This window comes from Tachysurus vachellii, chromosome 16 (genome assembly GCF_030014155.1).
Source record: "Tachysurus vachellii isolate PV-2020 chromosome 16, HZAU_Pvac_v1, whole genome shotgun sequence".
Taxonomy (NCBI): Eukaryota; Metazoa; Chordata; class Actinopteri; order Siluriformes; family Bagridae; genus Tachysurus; species Tachysurus vachellii.
The window spans coordinates 22,905,365-22,932,794 of NC_083475.1; the positions used below are offsets into that span (position 1 = coordinate 22,905,365).

Genomic DNA, 27,430 nt, shown 5'->3' on the forward strand with positions numbered 1-27,430 from the left:
TAAACCACAAAAATAATGACACTGTATTTATGTATTTTATTTCTTCTAAATGTATGATGTATTGAGTGCCTTTATACAATATAATTTTAAGTGATGTAAGTGCCTTTATACAATATAATTTTAGTTATGTATCCAGTAATATAGCTATAAGTATACATGTGTAAATAGTGTAAGTTATATTACAATAATAAACAAATAATAAATCACACAAACAGTAAAATGAACAGGGTTCAGCTCGAGTTCATGTGGGTTTTCACCTGCTGTTCCAACTAACCTTTCAGGTTTTTATGGATTGATGTCCAGGGAATTTTATCCAGGGATCAGAGGTCATTATAAACTCAGTGTAGAATTGTGTTTAGTCTGATTTACTGTACACGATGAACACACACTTCTCACGTCTCTGTCTGTTTAATGTGTTAGAACTAAATGAGTGATGTCTTAATAAACATGTTCTCTATTCTCCATCATGGTAATGCAGGAACACTGGAGTCTTCACTGGAGTCTTCATCACACACAGATATTCATTAGACCCTGAATATGAAAGAAAAACGTGAATTAATCAGCACAAAGTGGACTGTGGTACTTCATGATCAACAGCATGTAATCTCTGCTCCAACAGAAACATTATCATTAGGGATGAGCGAGTATAGCATTATCTGTATCTGTATACCATATGAATTATCTGTATCTGTATCTGTACTCGGAGTGGGTGGGGCCTAACCCGGAAGTAGGCATGGTGTGTCTTTGAAATGGGCGGGGCTTTAACCGGTATGTTATTTTAAGCATGCAATTGATATGGGTTGATAAGAAATTGTTATATTTATTGCTGATTAGAAAAATATTTACAGGACAGCATCAGGATTGAGCTTCAGATCAATGGTTTTGATCATGATAGCAAACGAACTATATTACAGAACTTGGCATACTCTATATTAAGAAGTTTTGCAACAATGAAAACAAAACAATGCAGTGCAATTATGAAGTAAAATGTAATGAACAACATAACTTTCTTTTTTAACTTTTAATTTTTTTATGATCAGTGTGATTTTTTTTTTTGGTTCTTTTTTATTTTTTTATTTCCACACCAGGTGTGTGTATGTGAGTGTGTGTGTGTGTGTGTAGCTTAATAATTAATTTGTAATATTTATAACACTAGCTTACTACCTTTATGTTTTTATGAAATACAGCAAAAACGTGTCAGACACTCAGTGTCTGGTTACTGGTTAGAGACAGCTGAAGGTTTAAAAAAGAAAAAATCTCCGACAGGCAGAGACGCAATGCGAGTCGCATTCTACCAAGCAAGCACCACGTCTGAACGAACCCACGTTTACCAGAACTCTACTGGTTAGTAAGTACGTATTATTAACGTTACAACCCGAAGTAAAAAGCTGAAGAAACCCTAAACGTTAACGGAAAAGACCCGCGAACCCGAGTGACTGAGGGAGAGACAGAGAGCAGTTCTGTGTGTGACTGTGAGTGAGCAGAGCGAGACACAGCAACACAATACATACCACCAAGGTGGTGGAACGAACTTCCCCTAGAGGTCCGGACAGCTGAGTCACTGGCTATTTTCAAGCGGCGGTTGAAGACCTACTTATTCAGGAAACACTTCAACTAGCACTTCTTTCATTATCTTTTGCAACTGTAATTGTAACTTTGAACAAATGTTTTAAACTCATGGTATCTTAAGTATGTAACTTAGTGAGCCAGCATTAATGTATTCAATGTTAGAGATTTAAGCACTTATGTACGTCGCTCTGGATAAGGGCGTCTGCCAAATGCTGTAAATGTAAATGTAAATACATCTGTATGTGTGTGGGGGAGGGGCGCTGTGACTAGCCTATCACTGTAGGGGAGGGGCGCTGTGACTAGCCTATCACTGTAGGGGAGGGGCGCTGTGACTAGCCTATCACTGTAGGGGAGGGGCGCTGTGACTAGCCTATCACTGTAGGGGAGGGGCGCTGTGACTAGCCTATCACTGTAGGGGAGGGGCGCTGTGACTAGCCTATCACTGTAGGGGAGGAGCGCTTTGACTAGCCTATCACAGAACGCTGACACAATCAGCTGCCCAATTATGATTTTCATTCAATCCGAGCACAGATATTGACTCGTATTACTCGTATAATAATCGTACTCGGCAGAAGTGCTTTATCCATACCGGATACTCGTTTCAGCCGAGTATCCGGCTCATCTCTAATTATCATCTCCTGTTTATAATGAATCATTCAACATTTCTTCATTCTTACTAACATGTGTTCTAACATTTAACTAGAACAAATGAGAACTTCCACAAGTTCTAACAGGATAATGAGCAGATCTTTACCCATCACATCACTGCTCTTATCCAATCACAGGAGCTTTTTTAAATAACAAACACTACTGTGTCATTTAGATTTTGTTCTACATTTATATTTAAGTGCAGACTTTAAGAACAAACTCATGTGAATTTTACAGGAATGACAGAAGACACAATGTTCATTAACAATCACTCTCATCAACTCATTGGTGACTTTTTGTAGACTGTCTGAATCCCCGTTTTCTGCCTTCACATGAATTTTACATCTTTTTGGCCCTGCTGGAAGAATTTTTGACCCTGCTGGAAGAATTTAATGTGTCATAACTTTGGTTTTCTTCCACATATTTGAAATTTAACAGGATTGTTCCAAATTATGAACTTTGCCAGCAAAATTAATTTTGTCTATTTTTGTTGAACTATGTGTTCAGAACAGTATATACTACGCGTTCGTTATCCTCTTGGGTCATTTTGACTCGGCCACATTTAGTGGGGCAATGGGTCACACTTTTGCCCTTTTCAGCGCAATGAACATACATACAGACACAAAAATGCACACGTAAAATGTCCACTAACACACGCACCCAAAACACACACTCACACCCCACACACACACAAACACACACACAAATTAGGCATTGCGTTTCATTAGGCCTCCAGAAAAGAAAAAAAAGCCAAACATTTGTAAACATTTCACACACACACAAACACACACACGATATGCCTTCGCCTAGCAGAGGGCAAAATATGATCTACCGAAATGATGCTACACACACACACACACACACACAGTCAAATACTGTTCAAAGCATTGGGCATTGCAATTCAGTTGGCCTCCAGACAAAAAAAAAGCTTCACATTTGTAAACATTTCACACACACACACACACGTTGTGTTTTCATATGCAAATCATATTTGTTTCCTCTCTCTTATTTATGAATTTAGTTGCATCAGTCAGCTTTGGCCTGGAGATATGCTGAGTAATGTTTGACATTTATCAGTCAGCGGTTATCCAAAATAATATTTCATAATTTCTGCTTATTTTACTCAAAACATGGCAAAATGTCATAAGGGTTATCATTCATAAATTAAGTATAATAAAACAAAACATAAGGAGGTAAACAAAGTTTTATTCACATGAAATTATGGCATGTTTTTGAGTGTGTGTGTGTGTGTGTGTAGCCTGTTGTTGGTTGATCAGATGACATCAGGTGGGCAAAATACATATTACAAGTGTAAAATAGATATTACACACAGAATGGTGCTAATTGTAGAATTTTTGATTTATAAGCATTCAAGTCAATTTGGCCTGAAAAAAAACGTTTTATTATTTGCTGATATTAAAAATGGTCAAAATGGTTCAAAATCTCCTGCCCTTGAGAAATACCAGCCTGTAATCGTGCATCAACTTTTGTGCCTCTATAGTGAAAATAATTCAAAATTTTTTTTATTTTTTTTTACTAAAAAATGAGGCATTTTTGTATATAAATAAGGTTTATTATACCAAATATATATATATATATATATATATATATATATATATATATATATATATATATATATATATATATATATATTTTTTTTTTTTAACAAATTTTTTTTTTTTTTTTTTTTTTTTTTGCAAAATATATGTTAATATAGTTAGACTAAAAAGGTAAAAAAAAAAAGTCAAAACAGACAAGGTCAAGTTGACTCAGCGCTCCTAATTTTAATAGGAGGACAACACAAAGGTTAAACAGAATATAGTGACATTTTCTAACCTGATAATCTGAAAGTTATTGAAGAGAAATGTGATGTGTATCAATGTGTAATGATAATGAGGTTAAACTTTTATTAACAGGTCATTACTCACCACAGTGTCTGTAGTTTGTAATGTTTATCATCCTTAAGATCAGAGAGCAGCTTCTTTACTGAGGCTCCTAGTTTATTCTCAGACAGATTCAGTTCTCTCAGGTGTGAGGGGTTTGATCTCAGAGCTGAAGTCAGAGCAGCACAGCCTTCATCTGAGACACCACACTTCCACAACCTGTATAGAGACACAATAACACACTCTTCACTGGTTGTACACAGGGACGTTTCTAGTGTTTAATCACTTTGATCACAGGCCCACAAGAATTTTTATAGAAACCTCAAAACACACATTTATTTATTTATTTATTTGGCAAAAACTCCAACCAAGCCTTTATTTATTTATTTGTTTGTTTGTTTGTCAAAATAAGGTGGTGGGGCACAACAAGGAGACGGGGCACAGTGATGGGCGTAGCTTATGATGGGTGGGGCTTATGACTGAAGGGTACAGGATATTTTCACTTCAGCTAACATTACAATCAGTCTTCATGTTTTAAATCATGATGTAAATATTAATGTTTGATGAAGACGAAGCCTATTTTCAGACATATCTACTGTAATCTACATCATCAGACACTGATTTATCAGGAACATTTTACTGGGGCTCGAGTGTCGACCCTGACTGTAGACAGTGTGTATTATTGTGGACTGAGTAACACACACTTTACAGACCAGGACAACACATAAGACTAGAACTTGGACTTTTTTCTGGACTTTCATACACAACACTGATACATCAGCCAGATTTTATTTTACACATAACATATTTCATATATTGCAGTATTTAACACATCTGAACTTTATTAAAACACTCACATTGTTCTGCCACTGATCCATATTCACATTTATTTTTACACTCCATTAAACTGATTCTTACATTTCTATTTGTTACATCTATTCTATTTTTATTCTAGTTTCTTTTTTTATTATTCTATTTTATTTTATGTTTAAATCATAGACAGATTAAAAACATTTCACTACGTGTCGTACTGTGTATGGTTGTGTATGTGAGAAATAAAATATTAATGTAAATGTTTTCTGTAACTTTTCTCTGTTTCACATCTCAACAAAATCTGTTTTAATCCGAGTTCACATGAACAGATCTTTCTTGAGAAGATCAGACTGTCAGTAATCAGACCTAAAACAGGGTCAGACTCTAATTAGTTTTTGGAGAAGTTGTTAGTTCATTGGTGTATTTTTTAAACCCAGACTGTGAAAGTGTAAATGGTTTATTCAGTATTGACAAGAACAACTGTGACTGTGTTTTATTTATACACAATGTGTTTATCTATTATTACGACCTGGATGAAGATTAGACCATGATTTATTATTAATGTTTTAATATATGATCTTACCTCAGTGTCTCCAGTCCATTCTCCAGTACAGCAGAGAGATTCTTCACTCCTGAGTCTCCTAGATTATTTAATGACAGATCCAGGTCTCTCAGGTGTGAGAGGTTTGATCTCAGAGCTGAAGTCAGAGCAGCACAGCCTTCATCTGAGATACCACAACCACGCAACCTGTATAGAGACACAATGACACACTCTTCATCAACAGATTTTTAAAACCCTTTATTACAATAACTAAAATATTGTCAGATATATTAAATAAATAATTTCGACAGAAACCACAAATAAAGATTTCTAGTGAGAATGTTTCCTCACATCAAATAGACTAGAACACAATAAATGTTCATCTATTACACTGCAGAAAGGCATGAAACAGTTTAACTCTGTAAACAATATGGACATCCATGGATTTACATTTATATCAGTTTACTTTTGTAACAGAGATGTTTTTAAATTGTTTTAATATTTCCAACATCAAACTTACCTCTGATTTAATTAAAACATCATTGTCATCATTTTCATCATCAGCTAATAAACAGGTTTGTGAACTTCAGAATATATAATCAGTACAAATCTGTTCTTAACTTCTTTAAAAGTCGTTCTATTACTAAAGTATACACACACCAGACACGACACAACCTTGTCTAACACCTCTATAAACTTTATAAGGAACCACATAAGTCACCATTAACTTTCAGTAGACTTTCAACATCACTGTACAAAACCTTTATCATGGAAACAAAATCAGGACTAAAACTAAATGAACACATTCATAAATAGTTGTGTTCGACTCGGTCAAAAGTCTTTTCTAGGTCTACTGACACTAGACCAAAATCTGGTTAAGATCCCAGATAACAGAAATATTATAAAAATTCATCTTCCTGGGACACAATCTGTCTGATCACGATGGATGACTTGTTCTAAGACTTCACTCAGTCTGTTGGCCAAAACCTTGGAGAGTAATTTATAATCTCTGAATAACAAACTCAGCAGTGTCCAGTTTTTAATATCATTTAGGTCAGGTGTAGGTTCCCCTTCAGAGAGGGCTTTTAGTACTGGGGGAATATTGTTACTCTCTTGTGGTCCTCACTAAAGCTGGATCATGTTGATAGACTTGTGTTTCTAACAAAAACCTTGAACAAAAGTTCCTCTGGACTGGCAGACTGGGGTGGTGGTCCCTCTGTTTAAGAAGGGGGACCGGAGGGTGTGTTCCAACTATAGGGGATCACACACCTCAGCCTCCCCGGAAAAGTCTATGCCAGGGTACTGGAGAGGAGAATCCGGCCGATAGTCGAACCTCGGATTCAGGAGGAACAATGTGGGTTTCGACCCGGTCGTGGAACACTGGACCATCTCTATACATTCGCCAGGTTGCTGGAGGGTTCATGGGAGTTTGCCGAACCAGTCCACATGTGCTTTGTGGATCTGGAGAAGGCATTCGACCGTGTCCCTCGTGGTGATCTGTGGGGGGTGCTCTGGGAGTATGGGGTCCGGGGCCCTCTGCTAAGGGCTGTCCGGTCCCTATATGACCGGAGCAGGAGTTTGGTTCGCATTTCTGGCAGTAAGTCAGACTTGTTCCCAGTGCATGTTGGACTCCGGCAGGGCTGCCCTTTGTCATCGGTTCTGTTCTATTTATATGGACAGGATTTCTAGGCGCAGCCGGAGGGAGTCCGGTTTGGGGACCACGGGATTTCGTCTCTGCTTTTTGCAGATGATGTTGTCCTGTTGGCTTCTTCAAATCAGGACCTTCAGAGTGCACTGGGACGGTTTGCAGCCGAGTGTGAAGCGGCGGGGATGAGAATCAGCACCTCCAAGTCCGAGGCCATGGTTCTCAGCCGGAAAAGGGTGGCTTGCCCCCTTCAGGTTGGTGGAAAGCCCCTGCCTCAAGTGGAGGAGTTTAAGTATCTTGGGGTCTTGTTCACGAGTGAGGGAAGGATGGAGTGGGAGATCGACAGGCGGATCGGTGTATCTTCTGCAGTGATGCGGTCGATATACCGGTCTGTTGTGGTAAAGAAAGAGTTGAGCCGCAAGGCGAAGCTCTCTATTTACCAGTCGATCTACGTTCCTACCCTCACCTATGGTCATGAGCTTTGGGTCATGACCGAAAGGACAAGATCCCAGATACAGGCGGCCGAAATGAGTTTCCTCCGCAGGGTGGCTGGGCGCTCCCTTAGAGATAGGGTGAGGAGCTCGGTCACTCTGGAGGAGCTCAGAGTAGAGCCGCTGCTCCTCCACATCGAGAGGGGTCAGCTGAGGTGGCTCAGGCATCTGTTCCGTATGCCTCCTGGACGCCTCCCTGGGGAGGTGTTCCGGGCATGTCCAACCGGGAGGAGGCCCCAGGGAAGACCTAGGACACGCTGGAGGTACTATGTCTCTCGGCTGGCCTGGGAACGCCTCGGTATTCCCCCAGAGGAGCTGGAGGAAGTGTCTGGGGAGAGGGAAGTCTGGGTGTCCCTGCTCAGACTTCTGCCCCCGCGACCCGGCCCCGGATAAGCGGTAGAAGATGGATGGATGGATGGATGGATGGACTTCCACTGTGACACTGATGCACTGTATGCTGATAAACCTTTTGGTGCTGTTTTTCCCAGATACAGTAAAGCAACCCCGAGTGACCATCCACCTGATCTCTGAGTGACATTATTACATCCAACACACACACACAGTCACATATATTCTGATAGTGTGAGCTGACCAGAGACTCTTGTGTAATTTTAGTCTCCAAGTTCTATTTATTTCCATCATTTCCATGTCAGTGCTGCTTTTAAACCCTGCAGCTCATGCAGTACATTTAGTTTGTATCCCAGCTCCAGTTTGTGTGATTAGTTCCAATGTTTTAGTAAATTTCACAGTAATTTCAGACACAATGCAGTCACATCAGAGTCTGTGAGAAATCCTCAGTGTGCAGTGAAAAGAAACAATCTTCATCCTCAGGACATTGATGATGAACCTAAAACTTCTGCTTCAGTCTCATTATTAGAGAATGTTACTGAGGAGCAGGTCATGTGACACTCTGAGAGATGATCTTACCTCAGTTTCTCCAGTTTACAGTGAGGATTCTCCAGTACAGCAGAGAGAATCTTCACTCCTGAGTCTCCTAGATTATTACAGGACAGATCCAGTTCTCTCAGGTGTGAGGGGTTTGATCTCAGAGCTGAAGTCAGAGCAGCATAGTCTTCATCTGAGACAACACACTCACGCAGCCTGTAGAGAGACACAATGACACACTCTTCATCAACAGATTTTTATTATATAAAGTATAATTAACACTGAACCAAACATTCCTGTCAGATTGTGAACAGTGGGTGGGCCTGGGTAAAACAGGGTGGGCACAGGTTTGAGAAGAAGCTCAACATCAGCTGTCACTCAAAAGAACTTACATGAGTGTAAAAAGAGGACAATGAGCTCACACACACACACACGCGCGCGCGCACACGAGCAGCTTCACCAATCAATATGATTCTATATGAGTCTATCAGTTCAAACACAGGATATTTTTATTTAAACATTTCTGGCTATGATGTTAAATCATGAAGGAAAATCTAACTAATGATATTAGATAATTTATTGTTTTAAAATAACTGATAAATCACACAAATTGTTTTAGTTGAGATTTCAGATAAACTCTTTATTAAACTAGTCTGTTACACGACTAAACACCACACAGAAATGTTACTGAGCAACGTCACTCAATGAAGCTTCTTAAAGCAGCAGCTCCTAGTGAGTGACAACTGGGGTTTATTAATAATTCTAACATTATAACAGAGTTTATGGAGGTGGGCCAGGACTCCACATGGGTGGGACCAGGACCCTGGAGCTGCACCAGTGATATTAGTTTATTATATTATTTACAATTATTTATATTAAGTTTATTTGAGCTGCAAAAGTTTTGCTGGCGTTAAAAATAATGACTCTTATAAATGGTCTCTTATTTACTCATTTATTTATTTATTTATTTCCTAAGTGATTCTGTAGAAAACTCATTATCACTTAATGACTAATCTATTTGTTCTGAATGTTGTAGTGTTACAGAACATTTCAGGTGAAAAACAACACTGTATATAACTTCTGCTTTTAGTGAGTTATTGTGAGTCTCAGAGAGATGATCTTACCTCAGTGTCTCCACTTTACAGTGAGGATTCTCCAGTACAGCAGAGAGATTCTTCACTCCTGAGTCTCCTAGATTATTCCCATACAGTTCCAGTGTTTTCACAGTCAGATGAAGTTCTCTCAGTTTGGAGGTTTCTGATCTGAGCGCTGAGACCAGAGATGACCAACCTTTTACTCCAAGTGAATCACAGCTGATACTAAAGGAAATAAAATAAAACATAATGAACTCACACAAATGATCAAACACGTCCTCAAAGCTTTCACTGAACCTTCTCATTTTTATAAATACTGAAAGTACAAACACCAGTTAGACAATATGGTTAAAGTGACACTGCAGTCGACATCTACATGTTGAGGACATTAAAATGGGTAAAGTTAGTGTTTAACTACAGCTAACTAACTACTATCTACAGTAGGGTTGCCCCTGTCCTGTATAATATGGGATTGTCTTGTATTGAAAAAGACAAAGATCTCACATTATGGCCAGAAATTCCTGAAGTGATTCCTGAAACCATCGATACTGGACTAATTTTTATAGGAACAAATTCACTTTAAAACAACACTTTTAACATATTATTACTAGTAAATCTGTAAACTTGGTATATACACTGAACAAAATTATAAACCCAACACTTTTGTTTTTGCCCCATTGTTCATAAGCAGATCTAAGACTTTTTCTACGTACACAAAAGGCCAATTTCTCTGAAATATTGTTTACAAATCTGTCTAAATGTGTGTTAGTGAGAACTTCTCATCTGCAGATAAAATCCATCCACCTCACAGGTGTCATATCACTATCCTGATTAGACAGCATGATTATTACACAGGTGTGTCTTAGGCTGGCCATCCATGACCATCACTATTGACATATTTTGATGGCATTTTGAATGCACAGAGATACCGTGACGAGATCCTGAGGCCCATTGTTGTGACATTCATCCATGACCATCATCTCATGTTGCAGCATGATGATGCACAGCCCCATGTTGTTAGGATCTGTACACAGTTCCTGGAAGCTGAAAACATCCCAGTTCTTACATGACCAGCATACTTACTGGACACGTCACCCATTGAGCATGTTTGGGATGCTCTGGATCGGTGTATATACGACAGCGTGTTCCAGTTCCTGCCAATGTCCAGTAACTTCACACAGACAATGAAGAGGAGTGGACCAACATTCCACAGGTCACAATCAACAACCTGATCAACTCTATGTGAAGATGTGTTGCACTGCGTGAGGCAAATAGTGGTTACACCAGATACTGACTCATTTTCAGACACAACCCCCCCCCCCCCCCCCCGAACACCAGTACAGTAAAACTGCACATTTTAGAGTTACCGTTTATTATGTTGACAAGCCTAAAGCACACCTGTGTAATAATCATGCTGTCTAATCAGCATCTTGATGTCACACCCGTGAGGTGGATAGATTATCTCACAAAAGGAGAAGTGCTCACTAACACAGATTTAGACAGATTTGTGAACAATAATTGAGAGAAATTGGCCTTTTGTTTTCATAGAAAAAGTCTTAAATCTTTGTGTTCAGCTCATGAAAAATGGGGCAAAAACAAAAGTGTTGTGTTTATAATTTTGTGCAGTGTATTTTATATGTCCATAAAACTTGACTCTGCTCTTCCACACTCCTGTCTCACTAATTGCTTAAATGAAATAAACCCTTGGTTTTCCTCCACCTTTCTCAAAGTTCTCAAAGGTTCCCCTTATAGGTTCAAAATCTACCCTGTCCAAGTCCAACAGTCTCTTCTTTATATTGATGCTTCCTCCTGCCTCTAGAGTCCAATTCTCTCTATCTAATTATTATTATTATTATTATTATTATTATTATTATTATTATTATTATTATTATTATTATTATATCTAACGAGTATAAAACTTTACAAAGTCAGCTTTCTATGAAAGACCATTTCCACCTCACAAATAAAACTTAATAATGAAGAAAAACTTTTTGGTGATTAGAATTTTTCATGACTGCAGTAAACATGGTTCTTTATGTCTGGTACACAGGTGTGTTTAATATACATCAAACATCCACCGTAAAACCAGCATTAACTTCATCATTATTTTAAGATATTAAGATAAATCATAACTACAAAACTCCCTCAAATATAATCACCTGTTTCTACATGTTTAATAACTGCACTTCAGTATCATTCATTTATTAATGCAGATTTTATTCCCTAATTTATCTATTTACATTAACTCCACTCTGTATCACCTTCAGGTCAGAACATCCCAAAGTCCATATTAGAGTGTGTTCAGTTTCTCTCTAACACTGTAACAGTAGAACAGTTATATTCACATTTACTTACATTGCTTTACTGGATGCTGTAATCACAGGCATCATCTTCAGAACAACATCTTCTGTTATCATATCTGTACTGAAATATTTACTCTGGTCAAACTCATCCAGCTCCTGTGCTGATGTCAGTAACACAAACACCAGAGCAGACACCTGTGAAGAAGAAAGTTCACTTTGTTTTCCAGATTTCAGGAAGTGTTGGATTTCCTCCACTAGAGAATCATCACCCAGTTCATTCAGACAGTGGAACAGATTGATGGATTTCTCTGGAGGAAGATTTGTAGTGATCATCCTCTTAATGTACTGAACTGTTTCCTCTGTGCTCTGAGGGTTACTTCCTGTCTGTGTTACTAAAACATGTAAGAGTTTCTGATTGGACTCCAGTGAGAGACCCAGAAGAAAGCGAAGGAAAAGATCCAGATGTCCAGTCTGACTTTCTACAGTCTGATCTACAGCAATCTTGTGTACATCTGAGATTGTATTGTCTTTCATCCTCCTGTTAGAATCCTGATTCCTTATAAGAACATTTCTCTTCTCCTTCATGAAGGTCAGGCGCACATACAGAGCTGCGAGATGCTCCTGAATGCTCAGATGAACAAAGCAGTACACTTTACTGTGGTGAAGCCCAAACTCCTCTCTGAAGATCTGAGTACACACACCTGAGTACACTGCTGCTTCTCTCACATCAATACCACACTCTCTCAGGTCTTCATCATAGAAGATCAGGTTCCCTTTCATCAGCTGCTGAAAAGCCAGTTGTCCCAGTTTAAGAAGCATTTCTTCATCACTCTCCTGCTTCTTTGAGTATTTTTCTCTTATGATGTTTGTCTGAATGATGAGGAAGTGTGTGTACATTTGAGTCAGAGTCTTGGGGATCTCTCCACTCTCTGCTTCACCCAACATTCTCTCTAGAACAGTGGCTGAGATCCAGCAGAAGACTGGGATGTGACACATGATGTAGAGGCTCCTTAATGACTTCAGGTGTGTGATGATGTTATTGGCCAGGCTCTGATCACTGATCCTCTTCCTGAAGTACTCCTCCTTCTGTGGGTCATTGAACCCTCGTACCTCTGTGACTCGATCCACACACTCAGAGGGGATTTGATCAGCTGCTGCAGGTCTGGAGGTGATCCAGATGAGAGCAGAGGGAAGCAGATTCCCTTTGATCAGGTTTATCAGCAGCACAGGCACTAATGCTGATTCAGTTACATCACACACTCTCACTGCGTTCTGGAAATCTAGAGGAACACGACACTCGTCCAATCCGTCAAAAATGAACAGAACCTTTTCCAAACTGGACATTTCTGTTTCTTTTGTTTCCTTAAAAAACACATGAAGGAGCTCCATCAGACTCAGTTTCTGGTCCATCATCAAGTTCAGCTCTCTGAAAGGAAGTGGAAATATGAGGTGGACGTCCTGATTTACTTTCCCTTCAGCCCAGTCCAGAATGAACTTCTGCACAGAGACTGTTTTTCCGATGCCAGCGACTCCCTTTGTCAGCACAGTTCTGATGGGTTTGTCTTGTTCAGATAAAGGCTTAAAGATGTCATTGCATTTGATTGGTGTTTCCTCTGTTGTTCTTCTCCTGGATGCTGCCTCGATCTGTCTCACCTCATGTTCATTATTGACTTCTCCACTGTCTCCCTCTGTGATGTAGAGCTCTGTGTAGATCTCATTCAGGAGTGTTTGGGTTCCCAGGTTTATTATCACTCCATTCAAACACTGAAACTTCTTCATCAGATTTAATTTGAACTTTTTCTGGAATTCATTTCCACCAGCAGATTCTGGGTCGTACCTGTGATATGGAGAAGCAGGAAGACACGGGGTTCATTTATTAGACTTAATCATCTGTTTTCAGTAATCTAATGACTCTGTAGTATACAGACTATTATTTAGACACTTAAGCCATATTTGAATGCCATCGTATGAATTTCACTGCATTACAAAACAACATGTCATTTGAAGAAAGACACCACAAGCAAACATTCTAATCAAAACATTTCCCAAAAAACAGACTGAGTGATATTTAAACACATAATAATGGCTTTATTAAAGTCAGAGTTCTAGTGTTGTAGTATTTAGTTTGCCCCCTGTTTATCTCGTTAAATTACCCTTTAAGTGTAACTTTAGCATTGACATTAAAAGTCAAGAGACGTTACCTGTGTAGAAGTGAGGAGTCTACAGCTTTAACCTCCAGATGATGATCCATAGACTCATGACTCTTCATGGAGCTACAACTGTGTGTTGGTGATTCTGATCTCTTTCCCTGGAGTTTACTGTACAACATTATGGACACTTCTTTAATTATTTATTTACAATCTTTACAGTTTTTAACTCACTTGATAACTGAATGTGGATTTTTACATACAATAAACAGAATGACATTTTTATGCTCAATGGTGACTGTGGTAGCTTTTTTCACTAGTGGAGCCTTTATTTAAGTTCATTTTATATTTACTCACTAAACACACTGTAGCACAGAAACTAAGAGTCCAAACCCATTCCAGTAGCACACTGTCCCTGTGCACAAAGGACCTACAAATCAGATTCTGTACCCTTTTGCTATAGTATCTAGACCCCATTGAGAAACACGTAGAAGGTAGCGTAGGCCAGGCGAACCCCAGAGTCAAGGCTCCCCGGAATCCCAGCCCTGAATGTAGGGTTTTCTTTTTGTAACTCCTGCCATAGATGACCTATCTTAGGTCCTGTCTAGACTGATGGGGCTGGCCTTGGCTTGCTGACTGGACACCTTTCCTTATGATAGGGTGCCCGGTAAGCAACACAAGCCTTCCTCTCCTGTCTAAGAGAGCTAGACTGGGGCCAACTACAGATTATGCTACTGAGTAAACTTTTTTAAATGAAATAATTCCTTATGAAATATGATCATCTAATTGAGATCAGTTGCTTTGCTCGTTTCTGTTTGAAAACTATTAGCCAGAGAGCTCCATCACAGAGATATCAAGGTGAGAGTAGGTGAAGTAGCCTGCTGGAGTTTTACTGCAGTAAGTAATAAAGTAGGTCTGTAGTTATAAGGTAAGGCATAATGTTCCCCAGTTATTGTGTGTTATTTTAATCATTTCAGTGGAACGATCTAAAGGTCATTTATGGTAATGCTGTTAATATGGCAGGTTGTTTAATAGGAGATTGTGCTTTAAAATGATCACTTAGTCATGATTTTATTTCTTATATGTCGTCTTCCACCATGATGCTTAACTTTATTAGATACGAGTGTGACTTACATCAAACACAGTAAACAAGCCAATGTTATAGCACAGAGATGTGTGAGTGCTGTACAGTGGTGGTAGCTGTGCTACACTAAGAATTATAGATTTAGATATAGATTATTTTTTCAGGATCCAGAGTTGAAGGAAAGGAGTCTGTATACCACATTTTTGGCTTTGTTAAAAGACACCAACCAATATTTGATATTTTAAATTTGATAACTGGCTAATGAGCTGAATTTCAGAGAGCCATTCTCTTTTACCTGTGCTGAGATGTTTTCAAGTTTAGAGACCAAAGTAAAAAACCTGTCACATCCTAAAAACTCTAGGTTTTTCCAGATGTTGTCATGAATCTTTAAACCTCTGCTTCATTTTACACACAATATTGTGCTCCATTTCTATATAATTCCAGAGGCCCATTGTCTCATGAAACATCCCTGAGAAGTGCAGAAGAAGAAGACTGTTAACTCATAAATATCCATCGTTTTTAAGTTGTGTTGAGGCCACTAGGATATTTCTAACCTGAAAAAACTAATTATCTTGAAGAAGTCAGTAATTTTATATTAACTGATTGTAACTCATTAAATAATACAATTAAAATAAATTGGCTTAACGAGTTCAATTAAAAAAATCTAAATTCTGTTTGAAATATTTTTAAATACTGTTATGTATATTTGTTATATTGTGTAATGATGACATATAAAAACTCCCTGTACTTATTTACTCAACTTGTGGTCCAAATTTATCGCTCTGTTTATTCCCAGAATGCCGTGTGTCAGTTCGAACCCGGAAGCGTTTCCCACTGTGGCACGACGCACCTTAATGTAACTGGTGTAGATTGTGGTGTTTTGTAATTCAGTTTTTTGTGCTGTTGGACTATTAGTAAATCTGTAACTTATCTTTTATTTTATATTTGTATTCATTTTTATAATTTTAGGGTTTTGCTGCAATATCTCTAAATATGCAACTGATTTTAGTTTAATTTGTGTTCATTTATCTTGTTTTGTGATGTTGCACGAGTAAAATAAGTAGATCCATAAGTTAATATTGACATGTTAGACAATAGATTCCTTGAGGTTTTAGTTTTCACTGCATGAATTCAATTACATTTTAATTACATTTTTTGTATAGAGCTTTTAACAATTCACAGAATTATAGAAACAGAAAAAAATAAATAAAAATAAGAATAAATAAAAATAAATAAATACATAAATACATACATTTAAAGTTTAAAATTAATTTAAAAATATTAATTAAAATTTTAAATCCTATACATATTTATCCCTATCCCTAATGAGCAAGCCGGATGCGACGGCGGTGAGGAAAAACTCCCTGAGATGATATGAGGAAGAAACCTTGAGAGGAACCAGACTCAGAAGTGAACCTCATCCTCATTTGGGTGTCTACAGTAAATAGTGTAAATGTAAATGATGTCCTTTCTACAACAGTTTATAATAGTGCAGCCAAGAGCTCCTGAGGAACTAATGGGTCTTCGTAAACTCTGATTTCAGCACAGATCCAACACTAATAACTTCTGATTTACTCTCTAAAAACTCTGATTTACTCTCTAACATTATTTTGCTGTGTTCCATCTTCTCTGACCTGGTAACACATATATACTTCTATAACACTTCTGTTATGAATCTCACATGTTGCTTTTATTTTAATACCAGAATAATTCAAACACACCTTGTAGATTTTGAGATATACTCATTTAAAACTGAGCGTCGTTTTCAAGCACTAGGCTTAGAAACACAACTATGTTCTTATCAACCAAATCCTCTGTTGATTGTGTTTGATTCTTTCAAATTTTCTTTCCCGTGGTACTTGGTTAGAATTTTAAAACAATCTATCGAGAAGTTTATTTAGGACTTTAGAGAATTATTATGTATTAACACAGAAGACAGTTTGTTTGAATCCCAGGTCAACCAAGCTACCACTGCTGCTCCCCTGAACAAGGTCATTAACCCTCAATTGCTCAGATTTATAATTGAGGTACATGTAAGTCACTGGGAATAAAGGAGTCTCCCACATGCCATAAATGTAATGTAAATGTAAAGACAAATGCTATTTGTCTAGACTAACACTTATGTTCAAACTCTAGATGATTATGACTTAGTTTCCTTTCATTAGCTCAAGAATGCTAAGCAGTGGTCTCGCCTGCAATGACTGAACACATAGAAACCCCAAAACTACCACACTAACATATGAATTTCACTGTATTACAAAACATGTCAAACCAAGTGCTATTTATATTAAAAGATGCGGTGCACGTTGTTTGAGAAATGCTTCAGAGTCGGGCCGGCAAACAAAACAAAGTCAATGAGAATAAAGAGGCGTGTCAATATTCGGGGGAGAGAGTGTTCAGTGCGCATGTCTGACATTAGCAGAAAGCGACTGAAACATTGACATGGTGGATAAAAACATTAAGCTAAAAAAGGCTTATGATAAGGCAAGAAGCAGCAGGACCAGTGTTAACCCTCTGGAGTCGATAAACGCGGATACACGTTTTGTGGCATAATCTTCTGGTAAGGCCTAAAAGAACTTAAATTACACTTTCAGTTTCGATCGTTCAGAAAAGAGCAATACATCAATCGAATCTGTAAAGGGTCTACTTTTATTTGTATACACACACATAATAACAACAAAACACTGTGCTTTTGTAGAATAAAGAGAATAAACAGAGTGCGTTCTCTGCCATCTCGGTCTCGGTCACCACCCTTAACAGACACATAAATAAAACAACCCGAATCTCAGCAAATACTTGCCTCAAATACAAGATAAATATATGCATAGAAAGCTTGAAATGTCTACTTTTAAATAAACAAATTCAAGTCAAAAACAAATGATCTATTTTTATGTAATCCATAAGAAAGTAAGGAGTGGTCCGGTTTCTCCTGTTTAACCTAATTACATTTACATTTATAGCATTTGGCAGACGCCCTTATCCACATAAGTACATAAGTGCTTAAATCTCTAACATTGAATGCATTAATGCTGGATCACTAAGTTACATAATTAAGATACCATGAGTTTAAAACATTTGTTCAAAGTTACAATGAAAAAGTGTGAAAGTTTTTTTTTTTTTTTTTTAAATGCAAAAGATAAGGAAAGAAGTGCTAGTTGAAGTGTTTCCTGAATAAGTAGGTCTTCAACCGCCGCTTGAAAATAGCCAGTGACTCAGCTGTCCGGACCTCTAGGGGAAGTTCATTCCACCACCTTGGTGCCAGTACAGAGTCTTGTAGTAAACTTACCTCTTACCCTGAGAGATGGTGGAACCAGTCGAGCAGTGCTGGTAGATCTGAGGGTGTGAGGTGCAGTGTGAGGAGTGATGAGGGCTTTGAGGTAAGAGGGAGCTGGTCCATTTTTGGCTTTGTAGGCCAGCATCAGTGTTTTGAATCTGATGCGTGCAGCTACCGGAAGCCAGTGGAGGGATCGCAGCAGTGTGGTGGTGTGGAGAACTTTGGCAGGTTGAAAACAAGCCGTGCAGCTGCATTTTGGATCATTTGCAGAGGACGGATTGTGTTCATAGGTAGACCTGCCAGCAGTGTGTTACAGTAATCCAGTCTAGAAATGACAAGAGACTGAACAAGTACCTGAGCAGCCTGTGTGGACAAAAATGGCCGAATCCTTCTAATGTTGTAGAGAAGAAACCGACATGAGCGAGTCACATTAGCAACATGAGAGGAAAAGGACAGTTGATTGTCCATGGTTACCCCAAGGTTGCGAGCTGTGGCTGAAGGGGAGATCAGATCGTTGTGCAAGGATATAGCAAGGTCATGACCTGGGGATGAGTCACCTGGGATGAACAGCAGTTCAGTTTTGCTAGGATTGAGCTTTAACTGATGAGCAGTCATCCATGATGAAATGTCTGCCAGACATGCTGAGATCCGGTCAGAAGCTGTGGCATCTGAGGGTGGGAAAGAGAAGATAAGTTGTGTATCATCAGCATAGCAGTGGTAAGAGAACCCATGTGAGGAAATAACTCCACCAAGAGAGTGAGTATACAGGGAGAAAAGAAGAGGACCAAGTACTGAGCCCTGTGGGACACCAGTGGAGAGTCTGCATGGGGCAGATATCACTCCCTTCCATGTTACCTGATATGAGCATCCTTCCAGGTAGGGAGCAAACCTTTCCCAAGCTGATCCACAAATCCCAAGACTCCTGAGGGTGGATAAGAGAGTCTTGTGGTTGACCGTATCAAACGCTGCTGAAAGGTCAAGGAGGATAAGGACGGATGACAGTTTGGCTGATCTAGCAGCATGTAGTTTCTCAGAGACATCCAAAAGGGCTGTCTCTGTGGGATGAGCTGCTTTAAAGCCAGACTGGTTGGGGTCTTGGAGGTTGTTCTGTGAGAGATAGACAGACAGTTGATTATAGACAATGCGTTCAAGAATTTTTGACAGAAACGAGAGAAGTGATACCGGTCTGTAGATACTGATGTCTGATGGATCCAGAGCAGGTTTCTTTAGGATGGGAATAACCCTTGCTCTCTTGAAAGTAGTTGGTACCTGACCAGATGTTATGGATCTATTGACGATAGTGGAAATGAAGGGCAGAAGGTCTTGCGAGATGGTCTGGAGCATAGTGGAAGGGAGTGGATCCAATGGGCAGGTGGTAGGATTGCAAGACTGCATGAGCTGTAAAATCTCTTCTGCTGCTAAAGTTGAGAAATGCGACAACAAAGGTGTAGGGGAATCCATACTCTGAGATATAAGTGCAGTCGGGGCTGAAGTGAAGGTCTGGCAGATTTCCTTAATCCTCAATCTAATGTGTTCCCGCCTCCGTCTGAATGCACTGTTCATATGCAAATGAACTGAGGTGATTCAGGTAATCACGTACACACCCCCGAGAAATGGCATAAAACGTCAATCTTCATCATAGAATTAATGAATATTTTATATCTAAATTTGGATGTTTCCAAATAGGCTATTGTCAGACTAAAATCAGCTTTTCAATATAAAGTAAAATTGGTAACATGAAATATATCCTTACCAGCCAGTTATATTTTTGAATGTTGTACAAAGCGCATATTTAACTATAAATAATGATATATAATGATGATATATATATAGCCTACATAATGATATAATAAATATCTATAATGCTATAGTAGTGTTAATTTCGTCAGACGAGACGAGACGAAATATGTTCGTCAACAACCTTTTTTTCCATGACTAAGACAAGACGATGACCAGACTGCACCACTGTCCAAAAACGCTGACTAAGACTAAATGAACATGCATTATTGTTGACGAAAAAAGACGAGACGAAAATGTTTTGTATAAAATAAAAACTAAGATAAAATCTCTCTTCATTTTCGTCTACAATTGTCTCTGCTTTTTCATCAGCTGTTACGCCTTTAAAATATTCAGCACGAGTTCGCGGCTTCGCTGTTGCTCAAGTTACAGGTCCGTGAATCGGATCCCACTTATTATATTGTTACCTACCAAATAAATCAATAATTTGACTCAAAATGATAATTTAAAAAGTAGTTTATTGATTTAAAAACGATTGTATTGTTTCCGCTAAAGAAAATAGTGCGCTCTGTCTCTACGGTTAGAATCCTGTGTGTCCATGGCAACGCTCTGTTTTTCATGGCAACGGTGTGTTATAGTTCGCAGCGGTCTGTTATCAAGAAATAAAATAGTGTGTGTGTAGAAAGAATTCGTCCACACACCGCTCAGATAAATAAATAAATAAATAAATAAATAAAAAATCCTGAGCATTCTATTATTAATCCTAGTCAGGCTTAATAAAGCAGTATCAATAAAGTAAACAATATGATGTGCGGTCAAGTTCGAGTGTCTGCACTGTTTAAACGAGAGTTCTCAACTTCTCACTGATACTTTTGTGATTCGCGGAGTTTTGACAAGTTTTATAGCCTTGATATTGTTTCTATTGTTTCTATATTGTTGATATTGATATTGTTTATTCAAAAGTGGTGACAGAAAAAAACTCAGCACCTCCCAACCTGAAACCTCTTCCCACGCCTCTGTCACAATCACATCATAATCAAAATTAATAATTAGGCTTAAAAACAAATGTATATGTAAGGGAATCAAGTTTAACAATTACATGTAATATTGCTCCAAATATCATCAATAATGGTGTGTGCAATACCATGTATAACTTGCATTAAGTCTGTAATTTATATATATATATATATATATATATATATATATATATATATATATATATATATACACACACACACACTGTAATGAGTCTGTCTGTGTTTCTGTCTGCTGTCTTTCCCTGTGGCTAATTGTTTGCTCCGCCCACTCTTTGGTTTCCATGGACATTAATTGTACTCATTCATCTCCTCAGGTGTGTTGTCTTTGTCTCTGATTGTCTCTGCTTTGTCATTGGTTCCTGTCAGCTATATATACTCTGTTTGTTCACTTCCCTGGTGTTGGTCGTTATTGCATGTTGGATGTTGGTGTGCCTGTTCCTGTTAGCCCTGTTTGTTGCCTTGTTTCTGTCTGTCTGTCTGTCTGTCTGTCTGCCTGTCTGTTCAGCTGCATTTGTGTGTTGGACAATTAAAACTCTAAAATCTGCACTTGGATCCTCACTCGCCTTTGTCCTGCAACGTAACACACACACACCTACAGTTTTGATCTTAGACTTTTCATTAAGTTATTTATTTCCACTATAACACTTGTGTTCCTGATATTATTGCATTTAATGAGGCCTCGTTGTATTTATTCTTACAATAGATTCCAGATGTGGTCAAGCTACAATTTTTTGACTAAATCTAGACTAAAATTAAAAGACTTTAAGTCGACTAAAACTTGACTAAGATACCTTGAGTTTTCTTTTGACTAAAACTAGACTAAAATGACGAGACTTTTAGTCGACTAAAACTAAGACTAACAAAAAAGATATGTGAATGAATAAATATGACTAAAACTAACAAGGACATTTGGCACAAGACTAAGACTAAATTAAAAATAGGTGACGAAATTAACACTATGCTATAGGATGAAATTGTTCACCAAGCTATTTCTACGCTTCTTGGACATTGCTGCCACCAATGCTTTTATTGTACACAAAGAGCTTTATGGAATCCACAAGGAGTTTATGGAAGAACTAATTGCAGAACTGTTCAATTCTGGGTACTATGTGACAGAGTAGGTTAGTGCCCTGATTGTGTCTTCTGTGTTATTACTAACTTCTAAAGTGATTGTGTGAGATAGTTAAATATTCTAAATAAACTACAAACAAAAAATACACATTTATTTTGTCCCCACATTCTTTCTTGTAACTCCTCTCTCAGTCACACACTTACCTGAAAGGCTCATTATGCAGCTCATTATGCGGGCCTTTGTCTTCTCAGGTGTGAATCACATTAATATTCATGATAGTTGACGCCTACTCACATATGCCCTTTACAAACAAAAAGTGTCTTAGAAAGTTTAAATCAATATATTGTTTTCTGTGAGCAAGTAAACAAGATGATTTTCACATAATTTTGAAGCAAAAACTCTAGGCTACAAGATCCAGTTCTCAAAAGTCTTGTGAACCGATGTTCTGTATGTGTTTTATGGCCTTATTCAAGTGATGTAAAATATTTCATTTTTCACTAACCACGACTAAACATTGTTTTCTCAAAAACACAATCATGTACATACAGTACATGCTGCTCACATATTATTGTAGTCCAGTTTGTGCTGATTACAGTGATATTATACTTTAGCCATTTATGTCTTTATAAGCAAGTGAAAAAAGCACAAATGTCAGGGTATGACAGAACTTCTCCAGGCCCTAAAAATATCCTCAGACGGTTAATATAGGATCAGCTTTGAAGCGCTGGAGAGAACTGAACGTCTTCCACGTGAAACGGAGCTAAACCTTTAATGCTACAACACACAGTACTACAAAAACACATTTGTATTACCATAGTATTACTCATTGAGTTCATTTATTGATAAAAATCTCCCCTCGGCCAGCCGCCCCAGCAGGTTCCCCCATAATAGTTGCCAGGGTTACTTATGTATGTGTGGGCGGAGCTATCAAAACAGGGTGGCACCCATTTGGGTTAGGGGCGTGTTTGTTTTGGTGATTTCAAATGTCAACAGTGGCTTTCAAACATTGTGCACCGCACCTTTAAAACACACCACAAACACACTTTTCCCAAACACATTTCCAAATAAAAGATTAAATAATACAAAAAAGTATTTAGACACACAATAGTGGCTCCATTACTGTGTTTCAGTATTTATTTTGCCCCTGTTTATGTAGTTAAACTTCCCTTTAAATGTGACTTTAGCAGTGACATTAACAGTGAGGAGACGTTACCTGTGTAGAAGTGATGAGTCTCCATCTTTAAAGTTCATAGGAACATCCATAGACCCATCACTCTTCATGGAGATACAGCTGTGTGTTGGTGATTCTGATCTCTTTCTCTGGAGTTTACTGTAAAACATTATACACAGTCCTTTAGTCATTTATATACACACTTTATTTTACTTACAGTATATTTCCCTTATTTGTGACTTTAGCAGTGACATTAACAGTGAGGAGACGTTACCTGTGTAGAAGTGATGAGTCTCCATCTTTAAAGTTCATAGGAACATCCATAGACCCATCACTCTTCATGGAGATACAGCTGTGTGTTGGTGATTCTGATCTCTTTCTCTGGAGTTTACTGTAAAACATTATACACAGTCCTTTAGTCATTTATATACACACTTTATTTTACTTACAGTATATTTCCCTTATTTGTGACTTTAGCAGTGACATTAACAGTGAGGAGACGTTACCTGTGTAGAAGTGATGAGTCTCCATTTTTAAAGTTCAGAGGAGGATTCATAGACTGATCACCCATCATGGAGATACAGCTGTGTGTTGGTGATTCTGATCTCTGGAGTTTACTGTACAACATTATACACAGTCCTTTAGTCATTTATATAAACTCTTTATTTTACTTACTGTTACCCATGAAATGATAACATTAACCTGGATATTTATTTTGTCTTTTATTCCTCTCGTGCAGAACTCACAATGTACACATTTGGTCATTGTTGCTGTAGTTTAATTTTAATTAATTTTTGCACATTTATGTGTATATATGTGTGTGTGTGTGTGTGTGTGTGTGTGTGTGTGTGTGTGTGGTCAATCTGTAAAAAGCAAACAATTCAGAATTACTATACAGCATTGTTCACATAACCAAATACATTTCTACAAACATTTTAACAGCTTTAGATTGTAAGCATTAAATTAGATAAAACATTACTTTGAATTGTAATAATATTTCACAATATTATTTATTTATTTATTTATTTAAAAAGCCTTCTTTCATTAAAAATACAATAAAAATCACTGGAACATCTTTATGTATGTAATATTGTGTCGTCTCTTCCTGCTTGTCTACTAAACTTGGAATTGAAACTGGATTATACAAACCCGAGGAAACTCGTACAATTCTGGACGATTCTGAGAAGGCGTCGCTGTTCATCGGATGCTACGTAGCAGTTTTGTTTTTGTCTCATCCTCATTCAGTGACGCTTCCCTGTTTCCATCATTTGACTGTGGTTCAATTATGTGGTAAAACGTTAACAGACAAAGCATCTATACTCTCCACGTTAATAACAGAGAAAAACCTAGACGGTTTACTATTAACTGAAACATGGCAACTCCCAAATGACTATTTTCATCTCCATATCCTCACTCCCTCTGGATATAGTTACCTGGCTAAACCTCGCTTAACATCTAGGGGTTGGAGGCCTGGATATTGTTTTTCGAAACAGCATTAATGTTAAACCTGTCACATTATTCGTCGTCATGGGCTTAGTTATCACTTATACGTAGATGACACACAACTATACATGAGCTTTAAGCACACTGATCCCTTTCCCATAGATGTTATAACTCCTTGTATCAATGAAATAAACATATTAATGACCAAGAACTAATGACCAATGACCTCAAACTAAATACAGATAAAACAGATCTGCTCTTAGTCGGCCCTCCTAAATGTACTTCATCTCTTAATATTGATAAAATTAGTATCGCTGGCTGTCATGTAAAACCCTCAACCACTATCAAAAACCTGGGCATAGTGTTTGCTTCTTCTCTGTCTTTCTCCTCTCACATCTCATCCCTCACGAAATCTGCCTTCTTTCATCTATGAAATATTGCCCGATTACGACCATGTTTAAATATAAATGATGCCGAGACCCTTGTCCATGCTTTCATTACCTCCCGTCTAGATTACTGTAATGCACTTTTTTATGGTTTACCATCAACTTAAAGAAACTCCAATATATCCAGAATTCAGCAGCAAGAGTGTTAACACACACAAAGAAATCCTCCCACATAACCCCCATCTTATACAGTTTACATTGGCTCCCAATTAGTTTCTGTATTCAATATAAAGTTCCCCTCACTACATTTAAAGCTCTCCATCACTCCTGTCCACAATATATCACAGATCTTGTTCACACATATACCCCTGCCCCTGCACTTAGGTCCTCTGACTCTAATTTATTAGAGGTTCTTCGTTATAAGCCGAAGACTTTTGTCTTCAGAACCTTCTGTATTGCGGCTCCCAGACTCTGGAATTCTCTCCCCAGAGCATTCGAGACTTGGCGTCTTTACAGGATTTCAAAACTAATCTGAAAACTTATCTTTTCACTTCCTGTTATTCAAATTCTCAAGTCCATTGACATGGTTTTGTGTTCTCTATTTTTCTCGTCTGTATTTTCTACTAGAATGTTTGTTGCTCTAATGTACATATTTGTTGATTGGGATGTTTTGATGTGTTTCCTTTTCTATGGTTGTATGTTGTGTATACGTATAGTGACGTTTACCTGCTTAATTCTATTTGATTATATATCACATCATGTATAAATATGCTATATAAAATAAACTTATTATTATTATTATTATTATTATTATTATTATTATTATTTCATTTTACATTTTGATTGGGACTTTTTTAGAAGGGCAAAGTGTGGGGGATGCTTTCATTTTACAGCAATCATAGGGAAATATGTTTATTACAATGATTAAGTTTATTAAGTTTATTACAAGCATAATAATGTTTATTATGCTTTTGTGTTACTTAATGAAAGAATGAGTAGCTCGCGAAAAAATAACAAGTAATTATCCGCCTAGGGCCGAAGCTCAAACCGCTCCATCCTCCCTATTTAAGCGCCCTTGATTTGTAGTGGACATACAGCGTTCTAGCGACCTACCTAGTGCACTACTTGTCAATACGAAACACAACCACGAGACCCGTTAGCTAGCGCTGTATTGTTTGGGTAAGAATCGCTCCATCATCGTTTACACTCAACAGACGCGTTGTTCCTTATCGTATTTTATATTCGTATGAAAATATCGATGTATAAAGGATTTAAACGTGTAGAAGTCCTCACCTTACGATGGTGTTATAGCCTCTAGTCCACTGGCCGGCCCTACGCATAGGCAGAATAGGCAAATGCTAAGGGCGCCGCCCACCACTAGGGGTGCCCGTGCGCCCAAATTATTATTTTTATTTATATATATATATATATATATATATATATATATATATATATATATATATATATATATTATTAATATATATGTATGTATGTATATTTTATTACCTGAGAAGTATTTTATTTATATATTTATTATATATATTTTATTGCTGTAAGAAAGGCAAGGAAAGCAAGGAAAGTCTCCGTAATATAGTTTTTTTATATAGTTTGTGTGTGTTTCCAAAATATTTTCAAAATAAAGAAAAACAGGACAAAGCTGTGCAGTTTGTTTCTGTGTAAGTTTATGAACAAAATGATCGGAACACAATTGTAAAGTGTTACAGCCAACTGTAAAGCCAATTGTAAAGCCAACTGAAAAGTATGAACCTGAAAAGTATGAGCATGGACTTAGTTGGGGCTCCTTTTGACTGAATTACTGCAGCAATGCGGCGTAGCATGGAGTCGATCAGTCTGTGGCACACACATACACACACACGCACACACACATGCAAACAAACGAACATACACACAAACACACACACACATACACACACACTCACACACACAAACACACACACACACACATAAACACACATGCAAACAAACAAACATACACACACACCTACAATACTAAAGATTCAAAAGTCCAGTGAAAATGGTGCTTATTTGATATTTCATGCAACAATTTTTATTACAAATTATATAACTGTCAACTTCGAGAAGAAGAAAATTTTAAACATTTACATTTCTTAGTATGTTATAACTTCGCTTTTTTAATGATAGCATGCAAGCTGCCATGGAAATCCCAAGTTTGTAAAAAAAAAAGT

The 27,430-nt window shown here is 37.7% G+C and overlaps 1 protein-coding gene across 4 annotated transcripts; it reads right to left on the reverse strand.

Annotated features, from left to right (window-relative positions):
* Positions 1–64: 64 nt before the first annotated feature.
* On the reverse strand, positions 65–26,594 carry LOC132859403 (NLR family CARD domain-containing protein 3-like). Of its 4 annotated transcripts, none has more exons than XM_060890157.1 (11): positions 24,544–24,644; positions 23,901–24,011; positions 23,669–23,785; positions 23,437–23,553; positions 14,074–14,190; positions 11,925–13,709; positions 9,600–9,794; positions 8,518–8,691; positions 5,497–5,661; positions 4,146–4,319; positions 65–531 (listed from the first exon to the last, which is right to left on the reverse strand). In XM_060890157.1, the coding sequence occupies exons 1-11, from the start codon at positions 24,633–24,635 to the stop codon at positions 525–527; spliced, it is 3,054 nt and encodes a 1,017-aa protein (XP_060746140.1). In that variant the 5' UTR covers positions 24,636–24,644; the 3' UTR covers positions 65–524. The 4 variants fall into 4 exon arrangements, with proteins under 4 accessions (XP_060746140.1, XP_060746141.1, XP_060746142.1 ...); XM_060890158.1 differs by lacking the exon at positions 24,544–24,644 and adding an exon at positions 26,517–26,594 and having other exon boundaries at positions 66–531; XM_060890159.1 differs by lacking the exon at positions 5,497–5,661 and having other exon boundaries at positions 67–531.
* Positions 26,595–27,430: the final 836 nt, after the last annotated feature.

Excerpts from the sequence above, each read along its gene's own strand:
- LOC132859403 (XM_060890157.1), bottom strand. The coding sequence starts at position 24,635 with ATGAGGATGAGACAAAAACAAAACTGCTACGTAGCATCCGATGAACAG. Across the intron at positions 13,710-14,073 it reads GACTCCTCACTTCTACACAG|GTACGACCCAGAATCTGCTG; the intron begins GTAACGTCTCTT and ends TCCATATCACAG. Across the intron at positions 4,320-5,496 it reads AATGGACTGGAGACACTGAG|GTTGTGGAAGTGTGGTGTCT; the intron begins GTAAGATCATAT and ends GTCTCTATACAG.